The sequence below is a fragment of the Capsella rubella genome, unplaced genomic scaffold (genome assembly GCF_000375325.1).
Source record: "Capsella rubella cultivar Monte Gargano unplaced genomic scaffold, Caprub1_0 scaffold_2, whole genome shotgun sequence".
NCBI lineage: Eukaryota > Viridiplantae > Streptophyta > Magnoliopsida > Brassicales > Brassicaceae > Capsella > Capsella rubella.
Window position 1 is genome coordinate 8,935,346 of NW_006238922.1, and position 15,616 is coordinate 8,950,961.

At 32.9% G+C, this 15,616-nt stretch overlaps 3 protein-coding genes across 6 annotated transcripts; 2 read left to right on the plus strand and 1 right to left on the minus strand.

Annotated features, from left to right (window-relative positions):
* Positions 1-1,595: 1,595 nt before the first annotated feature.
* Positions 1,596-3,760, plus strand: LOC17895438 (protein AE7). 4 transcript variants are annotated; one of them, XM_023788371.1, is made up of 6 exons: positions 1,596-1,685; positions 2,027-2,163; positions 2,422-2,527; positions 2,610-2,709; positions 3,220-3,265; positions 3,475-3,760. In XM_023788371.1, the coding sequence occupies exons 2-6, from the start codon at positions 2,040-2,042 to the stop codon at positions 3,573-3,575; spliced, it is 477 nt and encodes a 158-aa protein (XP_023644139.1). In that variant the 5' UTR covers positions 1,596-1,685; positions 2,027-2,039; the 3' UTR covers positions 3,576-3,760. The 4 variants fall into 4 exon arrangements, with proteins under 4 accessions (XP_023644139.1, XP_023644137.1, XP_006302944.1 ...); XM_023788369.1 differs by having other exon boundaries at positions 1,601-1,701; XM_006302882.2 differs by having other exon boundaries at positions 1,624-1,737.
* A 2,069-nt stretch (positions 3,761-5,829) lies between these two features.
* LOC17895825 (transcription factor MYB62) lies at positions 5,830-7,162 on the plus strand. The gene is made up of 3 exons (XM_006300958.2): positions 5,830-6,109; positions 6,212-6,341; positions 6,436-7,162. Exons 1-3 carry the CDS (start codon positions 5,947-5,949, stop codon positions 7,016-7,018), a joined length of 876 nt encoding a protein of 291 aa, XP_006301020.1. The 5' UTR covers positions 5,830-5,946; the 3' UTR covers positions 7,019-7,162.
* Positions 7,163-9,858: 2,696 nt separating this feature from the next.
* Positions 9,859-14,200, minus strand: LOC17895502 (glutamine--tRNA ligase, cytoplasmic). Its single transcript, XM_023788526.1, is given in 21 exon segments — positions 9,859-9,962; positions 10,068-10,197; positions 10,300-10,389; positions 10,467-10,581; positions 10,677-10,777; positions 10,874-11,066; positions 11,146-11,282; positions 11,362-11,493; positions 11,578-11,676; positions 11,761-11,958; positions 12,058-12,144; positions 12,236-12,326; positions 12,419-12,474; positions 12,568-12,720; positions 12,947-13,111; positions 13,194-13,255; positions 13,348-13,440; positions 13,527-13,628; positions 13,732-13,807; positions 13,906-13,956; positions 14,069-14,200. Coding segments are annotated over 21 exon segments (2,367 nt in total).
* Positions 14,201-15,616: the final 1,416 nt, after the last annotated feature.

Here is a 15,616-nt window from a genome sequence, read left to right on the forward strand (position 1 = left end):
GTACCGGCAAAAAAATATTTTAGGTATATGAATTTATTATTTTCCAATTTTAAAAGTAGTCATGTAACAAAACATTTTATTTTGGCTATTCAGTGTCCCTATTCGATACTCGATTAGGCAACACGCGTTAATTACCGGACTAGATTGCAGAAAGCTTCCAGATAATTATGAGAAAGAATTGGAGACAGAATTAGAGGTAAAATTAGGTGGTGATAGATTTATTAACAAGTTCTTTAAAGAGGGAGATAAGATATCTGTCGAAGCTGTGTTTGAAAAACTACAGTCGATGAAGGAAGTAGAAGGTGATGAAAATAGATTGAAAATGACAGTTTTATACTTCCTAGGATCCGTGATCAATCCAAAGAAGAAAAATAGTGCAAATATAGACTCTTTCTTGGTAAATATTGTTAATGATTTGGAATTGTGTAAGAGTTTTCCGTGGGGAACCTTCACGTTCATTCATTATATAAACAATATTCGTCAACAAAAACTCACTCTCATTCCTATTTTTGTATAAACCACTCTGTATTTGTACAAGATTAATCATGTTAAAAAAGACGCACTAACTTGGTATGATATTGCAACATAAAAACATCATGATACAATGCTGACAAGTTGCTAACATTTTTTATGATTTTCTTAATATCATCACCCAATAATTTAGAGATAAAAGTATAAAGCGTGTTATCCTTGATGGTTACCAGTAAAGCTTCGGAATCCAATCTATGAGTTGAAAAGATTTACTAGTAAAATTTGGATTGTCATTAGAGTAGCCTACATAGGTGATTTGACTTTCCTAGTCTCTTAATTAACATAATTTGTTAATAAACGAGATAATTATACATATTATGATAGAAGTGGACGTTCTATTTTTAAAAAGAAAAATATCATATGTTATAAGAATGTTTTTTATAAAGGTAATAAACAAAATAAATTGCCAATATTACTTAAAACAATTTAGTTGTTCATGCACCGTACACCTCTATAAATTAATAATTTTGAGACCAGAAAATTCTAGTAATTTATAAATGTATTAAATTATCGATTTAGTTATAGAGATATTTTCGTAATTTGGAAATTTTTTTAATATATATATATATATATATATATATATATATATATATATATATATATAAGATTTAATCATTATATTCAATATTTGTTTAGAATCAATCATCAAAACAACAATCATCATGAATGAATAAAACATTATAAAATTTTGATACATGAAATCTATTAGAATTGAGTTCTAACAAAAATGAATATAAATTTGAGAATAAATAACAACATAACAGTCATATTTCACTAAATTTTTTACATGTATATAAATATAAATTAGTAATTTTATATAATTATTAATTTATAGTATTATTGGAATTATATATTACAAAAATATAATTTTATTATATTGAAATATGTCTAAATTACATTAGTCTGAAATTTTTTATTAATTTATAGAGATTATTAATTTATAGATATTTTACTGTTATATATGCCTACAATATTTTACTGTTATTAAAATTATATTTATAGACAAAAATAGTGCTGAGATGTAAAAATGGTGACTTTCAAAATTTTATGACTGGAAAAAAATAAAAGAAAAGAATAATAAAGTAGCACCACCATCATCAATTCATCATCATCAGCTCCATCTCGCGCGGTTCCTATTGGCGACTAGGTTACTCGTAAGCCTATAACTGGGTTTGTTTGACCTATCTCTCAGATTTTATTTTTCCTGTAAGTTAAGCTTCTTCTTACAACTTTGCCAAAATTGAAACTTTTTGCCTCTCTCTTACCAAAATTAAAGCTTCAAACTTTACTGATTGATTGATTTTGAACTCGGGTATGTCTTCTTCTTTGGTTTTTGTTCTTTCTTTAATTCGCTGCTTTCTGAAATTAGGGTTTTTTTTTTGTTCTAGGGTTTTTGATTCCCAATTGGAAAAGCTTTGATTTTTTTTTGGTTGTTGTTGATTCATAGACGAGTCTCTGTGTATCTCGTTGTACTAATTGGATCAAGTTTTGGTAGGGAGAAGAAGAAAATGGTGTCTGGGTTGATTAACGAGAACCCAATCATTTACCCGAAGAAAGAGAGGCGTCTCCGATCTGATTCAAGCAATACAGATGAGTTTACACCTGAGCCAATTGATCAACTTGAGATTTTTGATATCCTTTTTTTTTTCGTTTTGCACTTTGAACACTCTTTCCTTATCAAGTTTTCTTATATTGCCAAGCTTGATTTTGTATGTTTGTTTTTAGGACCTGAGATTAGCAGTAGCTAGTGTAGGCTTAGGTTTTGGAACAACTTGTACATGCCACTTAGCTTGAAGCTTGCTTCTTTATCAGAAGCTTTTGTTCTCGTATGTTGATAATAGTAGAAAGATATTGGGATCATCTCTGTTTTTTTTCCTTAACAATCTACACATCATATAAGAGATATCAAAGATCCAGAGCATCCTAATTCTCTGGAAGATCTCAGAGTTGTCACAGAAGACTCAGTTGAAGTGGATGATGAGAACAGCTATGTTAGGTAAACGTTGGGATTGAACCTTTTGTATGGATTTTAGTTTTACCCTGAGCCAATTTGCTGAGCTATTGCCATTCCTTTTCAGGGTTACGTTTACGCCAACTGTGGAACATTGTAGCATGGCAACCATTATCGGTCTTTGTGTTCGCGTGAAACTTCTACGAAGCCTTCCAGCTCGATACAAGGTACAATCTTTCTGAATAGCTCATATCTTAGATTCCCCTGTTCTCTTTTCCTACGTCTTTTGAGCATTGTTAATATGATCTTCTGATCCCTTTCTCTGATTTATGCATTTACTGAAAGTGGGTTGAACATTATAAAAGTTAGCAACATTTGGTGAAAATCGTGTTCTTTAGTTCTCTGGTTCTCTTTTCTTGCGTATTTTGAGCATTGTCAAGATGTTCTTCTGAGCCCTTTTTCTGCCCTGCGCAATACTGAGAGTAGTTTGAACATGATTAAGGAAAGAATATTTTGGCATTCATGAATAATCGCACTAAATAAACATTCAGCGACACATATCTCCTCAGATATGTGAGGCAAAGACCTTTTTTGTTTAATTCCTCAGTAACTCTTCTGATACTTGCTAAGGGAATATTGCTTTAGCCTCGTCCATATAGTCACTACGACTGCTTTGAAGCACACACACACAATGTTTGATGTGCCTCAATGTTCTGAAACGGCTCTATATTTTTCAGATTGATATAAGGGTAGCACCTGGTAGTCATGCAACAGAGGATGCAGGTATGTCATTTTTTATACCGTTCCAGCTGTCTTTAGTATGCATGTTTTGGTTTAAATTAACCTTTGTTGCCAATGAAATACGTTACAGTTGATCCTCACAGTAGCAAATGAAAAATACTCTATGAATGGATCCGTATGTTGTTTGCACCACTTATACAAGTGTACTTCTTTGAGACATGATGTCTGGTTTCTTGGTCTTTAAAATGCAGTGAATAAACAACTTAACGACAAAGAACGTGTCGCAGCTGCACTAGAGAATCCAAACCTCGTGGAGATGGTCGATGAATGCCTGCTTCCTTCAGATGAGTGAATTGGTTTTACTCTCTTGTGAGCAAGTGAGTACACAAAGCCTGGTGGTCTCTCAGGGTACACTATCCATACATGTCTCTGTTTTATCTGCTAAGATTTTGATCCATCACTATCCATACTAGGACTTACATTGTAACTCTTACTCTGATTTCAAGTTTGTTCCCAATCATTTCAATAAAGTCTCAACAACTATTTTCAAAAAAAAAAAAAAAAAAGTTGAATTGTCATTTCGATTTCAAAGTCCATTACATTACATCAAGTTGGGTACTTCACTTCTCGCTCTCCATCTAGTATCTCTTAACACATTATTACAAAGTCAGCAACTTGTTTATGAAGCAAAAGCAGACTATTGAACTCTTAAGAATTTATCCACAGAATGAGGTATTGATTTCATCCTCTTGTTCTAAAAAGGAAACTATGATAGTGAGATGGATAATTTTGGAAAGGATATGTAAACTTGTTACACACTCGTTCTTTTTTTTGTGTCCCAACTTATCTTTAGACTTTATGTTTACAATTATCCACAATATATGACTCGTATTGTTAAACCCTGTGAACTCTAATCTCACTTTAACAAGAATCTAGTATATAGCAGCATTGCAGCAACTTGGTCTCAAGATCAACCTTAGTTACATGATTTGTAACTATGATATATACTTTTGCAATCATCTTTGATAGAAAAAGTTTATGTTGGTTAAACTAAAATCTTTGCCGACTTAAGAATCGGCCAGAGTCGATCATTACTAGCTAATATAACACATACAAAACGAATGATTAAAATATCGTTTGTTAATAAGATGATAATGAAGACACAAATGTCAAAATCGACTTTAATTTTTCCCTTTTCCTGGTCTTTAGGCTTTATTTAGAAACTCTTTTGGATTTTGGGAGTTATCATCATCTTCAAAAAGATTGGGTTGAAGTTGAACAGTTAACTAGAGTTATTAGCAAAATACCATAAGGTTTTATAAATACATGAACATAGACATATTTTTGACTTGCCGGTAGAACAAAACGACACGACCCTTCCTTATTTTTCCAATATTATTATACTATTTGCTTAGCAAAAATAGTATATAAGCTAATGAAAACTAGTTTTAGCTAAGAAAGAAACTTTGAATATTCAAAGTTTGAAAGTGTATATATGATACTAATACGAAGTCAGCATAAATTAGCTGGCTTCTAGAAATTTTCTTCTAGCTTTTTACCATTTACACAAAAGTTGCAACTTATATAATTCATTTTTTTTTATAATGTAAACATAATCATAGAATATAATGAATTAAACTCATAACTATCCACAAATATCTACATTTTATAAATGTGTGGGATAGTGACGCATCGACCACAGTAATTCATGAATCATGACCACTAGCTAAGACTTCTAGTTTAGATTTAAAGCATTTGGGGTGTTTGTTCCAATTTTTTGTTTGTTTCCATAACAATTTTTCTCTAATCAATAATTTATAGGACAATCATTTATTAGGTTTTTTGTAATATTTTGTTTGGCTCGAATCAGGATATGTATGATTCTTTTACTATATACTCAATAATTATGTTATGATGGTCTAGGAACATTATATCAAATATATATAAAATTATAAAGGCAAAAGTTGGGGTAAAGACAATTATAGAAGTAGATCAAGATGAGTTCTTTGGCATAGAATAATAGTATTGTAAACTTTTTTCTTTCTGTATAAGTTTATTTTATTTGAGAATCGAAATTGTACTTTCATCTTCCAAATTAAATTATGTTCCATATTCTTTTACACGTGAACACCAAAATTTCATTTCATTTCTGTTTCATAGTCACAATAAAAATAAAAAAGTTGATGAAACTGTGTATGAATATATTCTATGTTTCTCATGAATTGTATATCTGGACCAGGGTTTTATCGCATGATTCGACTAGTCCAAATATAGATATTTGCATTTTTAATATATGGTAGATCAAAAAAATTATTTGTAGAGAAACTTGTAGTAAAGATGTAATTATAATTAAGAATTTCAAACATGTTTTTGTTTTAAAATTACAAGATGTGTGATTTTCATCGATTTATCATTAACTGATATTATTAGGAGAACGAGAAGCCAATAGTAAGAGTTTTTAATTAAATATGGAAACGTGTGATAGTTAAATTTTTATTGGAAAAAAGCAAGCTGATGGCTAAAGTAAGAACATTTTCCAATACCACGAGTCTCTATATATTCCCAAGAACCTGTGGGATTCACTTTCACCTCCCAAAGCACTCATTAAAAGTCTTCTCATATCTCTCTATGTGTACATTCATGCATGCATAAGAGCTGATACAATAAAACCCACAAAACAAAGTAGAGAAGCATTAGTGTGTGAAGAGATTTAAAAAGTAAAGATGGAAAACTCAATGAAGAAGAAGAAGAGCTTCATTAAAGAAAGTGATCACCAAGATGTAGAGCTAAGAAGAGGGCCTTGGACTCTTGAAGAAGACACTCTTCTCACAAATTACGTTCTCCATAACGGTGAAGGTCGTTGGAATCACGTCGCCAAATGTGCTGGTAATAAAATCAAAATATATACATGATAGTGATTATTATACAAGTAGCTAGATTCTCTCATCACTTTATTATAAGCTCTATCTTTAAAATTATGAAAAACAGGACTAAAGAGAACCGGGAAAAGTTGTAGATTGAGATGGTTAAACTACTTGAAACCAGACATCAGAAGAGGGAATCTAACTCCTCAAGAACAGCTTTTGATCCTTGAGCTTCACTCTAAATGGGGTAATAGGTGAGTGAGTCACTCTCAAATCTGATCATATCTCAAAGAGTCTTTTTTTTGTTTTTGGTTTTTTTTTTTTAAATGAGTATTTGTATCCTATAAGGTGGTCCAAGATTGCACAGTACTTACCTGGAAGAACGGACAACGAGATCAAGAACTATTGGAGAACAAGAGTTCAGAAACAAGCTCGTCAACTCAACATCGAATCTAACAGTGACAAGTTCTTTGACGCTGTTCGTAGTTTTTGGGTCCCAAGATTGATGGAGAAGATGGAGCAGAACTCATCCACTACTACTTATTGTTGTCCCCAAAGCAACAACAACAACAACTCTCTTCTTCTTCCTTCTCAATCTCAAGACTCCATGATGAGTAGTACCATACAAAAGGATAAAGATTTCTCGAGTCAAAACCTAAGCTTAAGCAACATGGACAGTTCTAGTACTTCAACATGGGCAGTTCCACACTTTATGGATCATAACAACACCAATATCATCGATAGCTCCATGTGTTTCCATCAAGGGAATGATCAAGAACTGGGAGGATATGTCCCTATTGGCATGGAGAACTACTTGGGAAACTCGGACATCTCAATGGAATGCCATGTGGCGGATGGTTATTCAACGTACGAGGATGTCACACAAGATCCCATGTGGAACATGGATGACATTTGGCAGTTTAGGGAGTAATTAAGTCGTCAAGAAGATGAGAGGGTGGAGTCCACCATCATGGCTTTATTTAATATGGAGTAGTGGAGTACTATAGTTTTTTTAAAACTTTGTTACAAGTACTCAAATACTAATATATTTGTCATTTTTTAGTATATGATCAAAGTCTTTGGATAAGTATTTATAATAGTAATAGTTTGTTATATAATGAAATCTTTGAATTCATGAAAATTTGTATGAATTGATCAGATCAAGTTTAAAACACGACTAAGGTTGGGATTACTAAATAGGATAAGGTAGTCCCTTGTCTTGAATCCTTTGTGAGATATATATTTTAGTGAGAGAGGATCACCTATAGCTCTGAGGGACTATAGTTAAGATATTAAAACGATGAGGATAGAGACATAATCATATGTCTCTTCACCAAAATTTGATGTGATCTTTTAGAAGAACGTTGACGATATTACAGAAGATTTGGCTTGATTGATGGACATAAATCGTTTTTTTTTTTTTTTTTTTGTGGAATCAAAGAATCATATATATGGATTGCACTCTATAATTCGAAGGGTTTTATCAAAATTAAAAGAACTCTATATATATATTCTCAATGCTTTTATTTAAGATAATAGAGGAGAAAGGACCTATCATCAATTATTTAGTGTTATTTGATCCCAAAAAGAGGTTCAACTAAAACGATAGAGAAAGGTGGCTTTGGAGAAGTCTTGTTGATGGGATAGAATTATTGGAGGTCACTTCAAAAAAGCCTATCACAAGTACATAGAAACTCCACAATGATTTGAACCCCCAAAGCCAAAGGTACCACTAAAAAGTTGGAACAAACATTGATGCACTTTTGAGAGGTCATAAACGAAAGATCACACTCACTTTGTATGTAAATGCTACTTCATATATTTCATGTTACTTTTTTCGAATAATGAACGAATCTTTCCACATAAAGATTTAGTAATTCAGAAAGTGTATAATCGTAAGAACAAAGAAAAATACTACTATCTATTATCGAATCCATTATATTACTTCAAATGTACCTAATCACACTCATTATATGTCAAAGCTGGTGGATAAACGCCAATAATGTTTTAGAAAAGACATGTATAAGATGGACCCAATTTGAAAAGAAACATTACTGTATAGGTCAAATATTCATTAACTACGGATACAATAGATTTTGGCTTCAATAGATTTTTCAGTTTTAATAAGAAGATAATTCTTGCGGCCAAATCATTTGCATCTATACAATTTAATTTTGTAATGCTCTATATTTACAATAACTATGTTAACAAAAAACAAAACTCTATATATAACTAGAATTCTTAATCCCATAAGTAAAACCATATTTTCCCAACTTAATTATAACCACATTCATTTTACCATATGGCCTTGCCTTTGGTTGAAGAAACTATGTGTTTTGGATAAGACAAGCAAACTATGATGAAGTAGAATGGTATACTAATGTTAGTATGTACATTGGAGATAGTCTTAGGCAAGTTAGTATGTATAGAAAGTCGAAAGTCAAAAGTCAAGATGATTGTCTAAGAAGAGACACCAACGTAACAAGACAAGCTGGTTTGGTTCATGAAACAAGACATGTACAAGTTTACAACAACAAAAGTTATGACCATCTCTTTAAAAGCAAACAGTATTATTTTGGCACCAATTTCTACAACCACACATTACACGTATAACGCATATATACATGCTCATTTTCTTGTTCCGTGTTTCATCTTGTTCACATTTCTTCAAACACATTAAAATCCTCACTTCCATCATAAACTATTCAAAAAAAAAAATCAGAGTTTTTAGTCAAACCTAAGACATGAAGCAAATTCTCATGTTCCGGTACAGTGAAGTAACCTCGTATCTCATTCTCACATGTCGACGACTGTGTATTGAGACCTTATATATTGGCACGTGCGTTTGTGCACAATTCTATCAACAGCTAGTAGCTCATATGGTCTCCACGATGCATTTTGAATATGTAATATGTAATATGCAAAATCAAGAGTTTCTTTTATTTTTTTTCGTATTGAACCGATACTTTGGGGATACAAATATTCTTTTTAAGTCTAGTTATCCTGATCATGTGAAAAAAATATTATACTGATGCCATAAGGAAGAATAACAAAATATAAAAAAGATAAGTACTGATGCCATATGCACTTCTGCACTGATACACATGTAGAGAGCATAGAATCAAAGCCTAGTGAAGAAGTACAATAACGTCAGCAGCATTATCCTTAAACCTCAATGGCAAAGGGCACCTTATTCCTTCCTAAATCAAGTAATATTTCCATGTGCCCTCTATAGAATATCCATTTACACAATAAATTCCACATTCGTCGAACCAATTATTAAACTTTTGAGCAATGTAGAGGTAGATAATAAATATTGAGAATGATGTCGATGGAGGTAAAAGAAAAGCTAGCTGTAACATACAACAATCTCTTTCAATCTTTTGAAGTCAATCAAAATCACATGCGTGAAAAGACTAAACTCTCTTTAGTCTCTCTACCACAAAAGCTTTCGGCTACTTTGTAGGACAGTAAGTATCAACATCACACTATAGCAGATAGAGAGACACAGAGAAGATCCAATGGTTATGGTTCGTAATGTTGACGAGCTAAAAATTTTGACCAAAGACTTTCACAAACTCTCTCAACAAAAAAAAAAACAAGCCAATATATTACAACTATTTTTATCAAGACCTATTCCTTAATATTTTATAATTAAACAACTTCTTTTAAGTACACAATCAAAAAGTTTGGTGATCATCAATATGTAACGAATACCCTAAAGAAAATATTACAATGTCCCTTTAAAAAAAGGTTAAATATATTTGTCCTCTAGACCGGGGGTGTGCGAGCTTTACTGGAGCTCTTATTCATTTCGACTGTTCGGTTGAACACTAGCTTGTCCGGTGTAGAATCTTTGTCAACAGCAAAATAACCTGTTCAAGAAAAATGCACTCATCTCAAGCTCTTTGGTTTTCAATAAACAAAAAAAGGAAACAAACACTTTGGGATATATGTTTTTGATGCTTCAATATATATACCTTTCCTCTCGAACTGGAATTTGTCCCCAAGGACAGCTTCTTTAAGGGTTGGTACAGCAAAAGCATTTGAAACAACCTTTCTGGAGTTTGTGTTGATGTCGTCGAGCCAATTCTCTAGTTCTGATGGGTTCTGTTGTTGTTTAAGACAATATAAACGGTGACAAGTCTTGGCTAAATGATCTATAAATTAAACAAGAAAATGAAAGAAAAGAACATAGGAAAATTTGCATACCTGCGAGTTAAAAAGTTTATCGAAAAGGCGAATTTCGACTTTCAATGGCTCTTTTCCAGGGGAAGGTTCAGCAACCCAATGTAAACATCCCTGCCAAATAAAACTCAAAATATAAAGACGAATCCAAACAAGGTAAAAGATCTTGTGTTTGTTAAAATAATTAGAACCTTTAGTTTCTTCTGCGTGGATTCGTCAGCACGAACATACTCTGCGTGGACCTCAACAATAGTTTCATTGTAAACAGCACGAACAACACCAATGCATTTGATAGGGTAAGCATATCTGCAAAAACATGAGCCATCTTATTATGATCTTTTATCTTTTTCTTGTAACTCAAGAAAAGCTGCATGTGTCTATATGTGTAGCGTTGCATTTACTTTAGTTGAACTGTTTTACCAGGGGCAAGCCCATAGTAATCTTTTGAATCCACCATTCGGAAATCATCTCGTTCAATGTATACAACTCTAGAGAAAGGAACCTATATCAAGAACCAAAACCAAAAACATTATACTAGAATTGGCATTTCACATTATGTGTATAGATAAAAAAGTCCTTACCAAACAGAGTTTCTCACCTTGTAAAACACTGAGGGGTCGTCACGACCATCGTACCACCTTTGTGCATCAAACTCTATGACTTTATCTGATTCCATATTGGTGATGACCACCTTAAGAGGATTAATCACCACCATGGTTCGGGGAGCGGTTTTACCTAACTCCTCTTTAATATGAAACTCAAGACGATCCACATTTATCATACTAGCATCACTACAATATATGATGGTTTATTAGCAAAAACATAATCAAAATTTCTAGTGAACAAAAACAGCTAACCACAGAAATGAACCTTCTAGTAATGCCAAGTCCTCGTATAAAAGCATTGATCGCGGTTGGCGTCACACCCCTCCGTCTTAAACCAGCAAGTGTCATCAGACGCGGATCATCCCAACCATTCACATGATTGTCTCTCACAATGTGATGCAACTACAACAACAGAAACAAGTTGATAAATAATCATGATTCTCTAGATGTTAATGTATGATCAGGTTGAGTTTTGACCAACCTTACGCTTTGACATCACAGTGTTGGTTATATTCAACCGTTAATATTCCCACACATGGGGCATGTAGAGTCCCAAAGAATGTAACAGCCAGTAGTAAGAAGCACGACGAGTTTCAAATTCGAGTGTACAGAGCTACATAACATATATACATAAGAATATATTTTATAGAAATCTAATAAGACTAATAGAATAAGTTTAAGAATCAAGAAAACTAACTGAATGTGTTATGTTCTCAAGAGAATCAACAATGCAATGAGCATAATCATAACTTGGGTAGATAAACCATTTGTCACCAGCATGCGGATGAGGCGTAAGCTGCAAAAATAAAAAAACAGAGAAACATGAAAATCTTGATTATGCAACAAGACATAAAACTCTGTTTTTTCTTTTTTCACTAACCTTTATACGATATGCAATAAGGTCATACATATTACAATTATCATTCTGCATATCCATTTTCATTCTTAGGGTAGCCTCCTCTTCTTTCATGTTTCCACGTTTCATTTCTTCAAAGAGTTTCAAAGATTCTTCTATAGGCCTGTCTCTCCAAGGGCTGTTCAGTTTCTTCTCCCTGTACTCTTTGATCTCTTCTTTAGTCTGACATTACAAAAAAAACAAGATACTATCAGAATCAGTTCTGCGTTTAGTTTGATTCTGAAGAATCCAGTATCAGTTTAAACTTTGTTCTGTTCAAACCTGGTGATCAACATATGCGTGGCCGCTCTCGATCAACTTCACTGCAAATTCATACAACTCTTGGAAATAATCACTAGTGTATGTAATCTACAAGATATAAATAAAAGGTAAGGGTGAGACAACTCTAAACAAAAAACTACTAAGTTTATGTATGTTGAGTATAAGATGATAATAATACCTTAAAGGGTTCCCAACCCATCCACTTAACAATTTCTTCAATGTGATCAATATACTCTCTTCTTTCTGCATCAGGGTTCGTGTCGTCAAACCTGAGGAACCATGAAAAAGAATCGTAAACAAATGTGTTTATAGAAGAAACTAGAATCATATACTAAAAGCTTATAAGAACTAGCTCCTATACCGTAGATAACAACAACCACCTCGCTCCTTTGCAAGACCAAAATTTACAAACATAGCCTGAAAATTAAAACATAATTTAACATGTTGGTGTTACCAAGCATACAACATAATGATCCATAATACAGTAACCTCATTTACATATAGACTTACCTTAGCATGTCCGATATGAAGATACCCATTCGGTTCAGGGGGGAAGCGGGTGTAAACATTTCCTCCAGTCTCCTTCAAATGCTTATCAAGAAGTTCTCTAGTATTGCTATACCTGAGAACAGAGCCGTCACTGAAAGGCACCTCTGTGTGAACCTGATGAAAACAATATAACAAGGTTACAACAGAATTACCAAATATCTTTTATTTGTTTCACAATGCAGTTTTGTTCCATTTCATCACAATAAGAGCCTATAAGTAATACAAAACATATATGGTCTCTATTTATATTCTCATGCAACGACTACTTGGAAGTATTTAGAAAGACAATACAAATGGTAAAGTAGTTGTGCAAAAGACTAAAGGCAAAGTGATACATTACCCTTTTGTTATGTTCTGGCTGAGGGAATATAGAATATGGATTAAGCTCCTCTTCAGATGGCTCTGAAGCAGGCTTCTCTTTTTTCTCCTTCTTTTTTGCTGGTTTCTCATTATCAGCTGCTGTCTTCTCACCAAGCACTTCACACAATTTTTCACCTATGACTTTCTATTAAAACTTGAATCTCAATCAGTAATGTCAAGATTGGTATTTTTGTCAAATTAAACCAAGAAACATAATATATGCTTACAATTATAATCTTAGGATCTACCCATGGCAACTTTTTCCGGACATCTCCCAATAATTTACGAGCTACAAAACGTAAATGCATCACTTTGTGTGTGAAAGAACAAAGAAATAACCACCAAATAGAAGAGAAAAAATATCTTGGACCAAAGACTAACCTTCTCGGTAACGGTTCTGCAATATTGTGTTCTTGTTCTCTTCAATGATGTCAGAAACAGTTTTCTCAATATCTTCAGCTGAAACATCAACCCCTGTTCCAATAACATAAATGAAACTATCAACACGTACTCGTCACTTCAAACACCTGTCTCATGATTGCATCGAAAAGATACCGTACCAACACCACATACTTCTTCAAATTCGTTGACGTTGAAGTCATTAGACTCAAGATTCTTAAAATATTTAAATGCAGCTTCGATCTGTGCTGATAAGATGATAACTTAATCTGCATAAGTATTAATACAAAAGACAACCAAAACAAGTTTTAGATTGTTTTTATGGGACAAAAAATAGAAGAAGAACAGAACATGTAAACTGATAACATACCTTAGAGGACATGATGTATTTGATCAACTCTGAACGATGCACAAGAGCATCTTTAGGAAACCCATTTGCAACCTAACAAAACATCAATTGGTACCATTAGTAAACTTCAGCCACCATTCTTGGCTAACAAGAATCAATTCTAAATTAGGGTTTAATTTAGATGAACTCACAGAGTAAAGTAGATCCCCAGTAGTTTTTTCACACCCATCAGACACACCAGCCTGTAAACAAACCCTAAGAAGTCAGTAGAATTCAAGGAGATATGTTGGAGTATAGAACCAAACTGATCAAGTTAGGTATAGCGATACTTATAAGAGTGATACAAAAGATAACCTCGTAGATGATGTCGGTGAGATCAGATGCTTTATCTTTGAAACGGATGATGTCGGTTGCGGTTTTCTCATCCAAACCAATCTTTAGGAAAAGCTCCTTAGAGTTTGCTGAGTTTTCTTCTTTAACACTCATCGTCTTCACCCTAGGGTTTTACAAGAGGCCAACTCAGTAGCATAATAAAATAAAAGTGAAAAAAAAATATCATCCTGACCTTGAGACATCAAAAGAATCTATATGCAACATAAAATCCAGGATTTTTAAATTACCGAGTTGGTATAACTGATGGAGAGAAGAGAAGTGAAGAGGAAGCAAACGAGACTGATCAGCGAGAGATGGTGAAGAGGAGGAAACTAAAACGAGGAAGAACGTAACCCTAGAGATGGTGAAGAGGATGGTACAAGTAAATCAAATACGAACTCACAATTTTGAAGATAGCACCGGAGATTGAATAAGAAGGTTTCGGTGTGATGAACGAAAGAGGAGGAGAGTGGTTTTTTTTAATACTTTTCAGTTTGTGATTTTTAAGGGTTTGGAAAATAAAAGGAAATACTCTTTATGAATTAGAGGTTTTGAAATATGTTTAAAGAATTTTCGATTTTATTTCTATTATTTTGCCAATTGTGGTGGGTGTTAATTAACATGGACAGCAAAAGAATTAAAATATATAGATATGTGTATATATAGATTATGGAATATTAGTTTTTAGACGCGCACATACTTAAAAATTTGAGAATTAAACTCTCAGCTGCACTAGATCAAGAATTAAAATAGAATTTGTGAAAACAGAGTAAAGAACATAGACACAGAGAATAATTTACGAGTTTGCATGACTCGATTGATATGATTGAACCTACGTCTCAGCTTTGTTCGTATTTATACCGTTCATCAATTACCAAAATCAATATAAGAAAATTAACAAAAATCTAAGATGCTTCTCTAGATCGATCTTTGTTCGTTATAGGAGCTAGAGATCGGATCAAACCACAACACACATGCTCTAAAGATTAGTATATATATACTCACGTACGTACGTGATGATCTATATATTCTCTTCACATGATTAGAGCAAATGGCTTCAATTAATTCACATAAACATCTCCTGACTATTCATTTACTATGTATAACGATGTCGCCAGCAATAAATATACTATTGTTGTAAAAGTATTATTGGTCTAGTTACGATTGATTTAGAGTTAAATACTTATATATGTACCTTAGTTTATAGATCAACATTTCGATCTTAAATAATACTGTATATACAATTTTTATTACAGATGATTGAGCGACTTTATAGCTGCAATGTTTCAAACTAGAAAACATGCATGCATTGCTGATTAACATGTTGTTCAGTTTTATCTAAGTGGATATTACTACTGTCCTTTACTGACATATGTGATAGTGAAATATATGTATATTAGAATACTGTATCTAAGAAATAAGATATGGCAATGATCAAGTACAATGAATCAAAGGATACCGTCGGTTTAATAATAAGTTTGGTACTATGTAGATTCAAAATACAAACACTATTATCAGATGCCTTTTCCA

What these genes read in the sequence shown, in the direction of transcription:
- LOC17895825 (XM_006300958.2), top strand. Translation starts at nt 5,947, where the DNA reads ATGGAAAACTCAATGAAGAAGAAGAAGAGCTTCATTAAAGAAAGTGAT. An exon ending in TCACGTCGCCAAATGTGCTG is followed by an intron (nt 6,110 to 6,211) that starts GTAATAAAATCA and finishes TATGAAAAACAG; the next exon opens with GACTAAAGAGAACCGGGAAA. An exon ending in CACTCTAAATGGGGTAATAG is followed by an intron (nt 6,342 to 6,435) that starts GTGAGTGAGTCA and finishes GTATCCTATAAG; the next exon opens with GTGGTCCAAGATTGCACAGT.
- LOC17895438 (XM_023788371.1), top strand. Translation starts at nt 2,040, where the DNA reads ATGGTGTCTGGGTTGATTAACGAGAACCCAATCATTTACCCGAAGAAA. An exon ending in TGATCAACTTGAGATTTTTG is followed by an intron (nt 2,164 to 2,421) that starts ATATCCTTTTTT and finishes AACAATCTACAC; the next exon opens with ATCATATAAGAGATATCAAA. An exon ending in GATGAGAACAGCTATGTTAG is followed by an intron (nt 2,528 to 2,609) that starts GTAAACGTTGGG and finishes ATTCCTTTTCAG; the next exon opens with GGTTACGTTTACGCCAACTG.